Source organism: Palaemon carinicauda, chromosome 37 (assembly GCF_036898095.1).
Source record: "Palaemon carinicauda isolate YSFRI2023 chromosome 37, ASM3689809v2, whole genome shotgun sequence".
Taxonomy (NCBI): domain Eukaryota; kingdom Metazoa; phylum Arthropoda; class Malacostraca; order Decapoda; family Palaemonidae; genus Palaemon; species Palaemon carinicauda.
The window spans coordinates 7,352,772-7,354,723 of NC_090761.1; the positions used below are offsets into that span (position 1 = coordinate 7,352,772).

Sequence of the window (1,952 nt, forward strand, 5' to 3'; positions counted from 1 at the left end):
CGTGAAAAATATCTCAAATGACCCCCGGGTTATGACGTGAGTGTGAACGGTCCATTAAAAAGTATGCGCGTGTTCCAGGGCTTCCAGGAGTAATGGAATTAAGGGAGGGACCAGCTATTGGAGCGACGGAGAAGGTGAGGGGCTCCTTCCAGGACTCCATCACCTTCCAACTGTCAGGTAGAGGGCCAGAAGGAGGGTGGCGGGTGGAGGAGGGGTGGATGGGAAGTGAGCCAGACCAGAGCCATTCTGAACAACACCATCACAGTTCCTCAGGGTCGCCACGCCGTACACACACACACGTGGCCACCTCTCTCACTCCCTCTGTTATATTTCTTCTGTGTCTCGCGACGCTGGCTTAAGAGATGTCTTTGTCAGTGCCACTGCAGTGCAATGAAAGACCATAGTTACAACGGAACGTTCTGAATTGGAAGTGAAATAGATGTGTGCTCATGTGAGTGGGGGTGTGTGTGTTTTGTGACAAGATATAGATAATGAAGATGTCGAAATGAACGTTTTTCTGGCAAGATAATTGGGGCACTGAGCGTTGCTGTACCACATGGTGAATTAATCTTGTTGCTACACCAAATACGTCAATACCTTACTAATTATGGAAATGAATCCAAAAAGGATTATTTGTTAACTATTTTGATTATATTTGATATATCAAATCAGTGCAAGACGATAATGCTTTTCCAAAGTATATCCAGATGCGAGCTGGTATATGTGTTACATTCATCTTGCAAACTTTAATCTATTTTGACATTGGGAAAAGAGCCGAAGAATAAACAAATATTTGAATCGCTGTTAAACAAAAGAAAACATTTCTGGATTGATTGACGGCCACGGTGAGTGATAGACCATCCGGGATGACCGATCTGTACCACGTAAAGAGTTAAATTCTACCTAGCTGGCAACTCAGGGTCTAGAATTCCAAAATGGTAAGGTGAGAAAAATGGGCGTGTCTGATGGCTTTAGCTGACATTCGTAGGCGGGGCTAAAACCACCCACCGTGTTCCTAGGGTTAGGTGAGGGACGTATCAGGGGGTCGTAGTCCTCCTCCTCCTCCTCCTCCTGTGCCTGAGTCACACAACTTGGCTATCATTCATAAGTCGTCCTTCGGGCCCTATTTTGAAGACGTCATTTAGGCTTGGAGATTTTTTTCTAGACTTGATGAGGTAACGGCAGAGCCATTTGACTTGGATTGCCCAGTGATTACCGGATGTCGTCTTTTGTCATTCTTATGAACGAGCACCTCAGTGGGGAAGGGTCAAGCAACTACTTGAGGAGGACAGGACGTCCGACGGTATCATGACACTCGAGAGGGAAAACGGCGTTTATCGTGGAATTTTCCCGGCTTTAATGAGAGAGTCCTCAGGTAGTTTAGTGATTTGGTGAAATGGTGCGTTGGCTGGCGTCTCCATGTTTTGTTATTCAGGAGACTTAATTAGAGAGTGTTAGAGTCACCGTGGGATTTTTTCCAAGGGGAGAAATTCAGGAAACGGATTATGATAATAGTCTCACAGTAGAGAGAAAGTTCCACTGAGTGAGGCACTGGACGAATTGCGAGTGCTTGCGTAAATGTGATTGTGTTATCTATACATCTATATATATATTTTTGTGTTGATGGACGCCAAAACACCATGACAGTGGCTATGGCCTCCTCTAAGACGGAAGTTCAGGAAACAGATTTCGTCTCGCAGATGAAGACAGATGACATCAGTGATCATTTCCGCTGTCAGCAGTCGCCGCCTTCAGAGGAAGAGGAAATTAAAGATGATTTCAAGATTGTAATAAAGAACAATTTAAGACAGTCGTCAGAGAGCCCTCCGATGACCCCGCATAATGAAGAAGATAACGGAGAAGAAGAAGAAGAAGGAGAAGGAGAGAAGGGAGGTAACCAAGAATCTACGGAAATCCGGTCTCGCCTGAGTCCACAGCCAACCGACTTGAGT

At 45.3% G+C, this 1,952-nt stretch overlaps 1 protein-coding gene across 1 annotated transcript in view; it reads left to right on the forward strand.

The window, feature by feature from the left end:
- Positions 1-284: 284 nt before the first annotated feature.
- The window catches only part of LOC137629191 (barH-like 2 homeobox protein), a 97,493-nt gene continuing 95,825 nt past the window's right edge, over positions 285-1,952 (forward strand). Inside the window, exon 1 of the mRNA XM_068360452.1 lies at positions 285-1,952. This exon is cut by the window's right edge and continues 532 nt beyond it. Within this exon, the coding sequence (XP_068216553.1) occupies positions 1,641-1,952 (312 nt within the window). The 5' untranslated portion in view covers positions 285-1,640.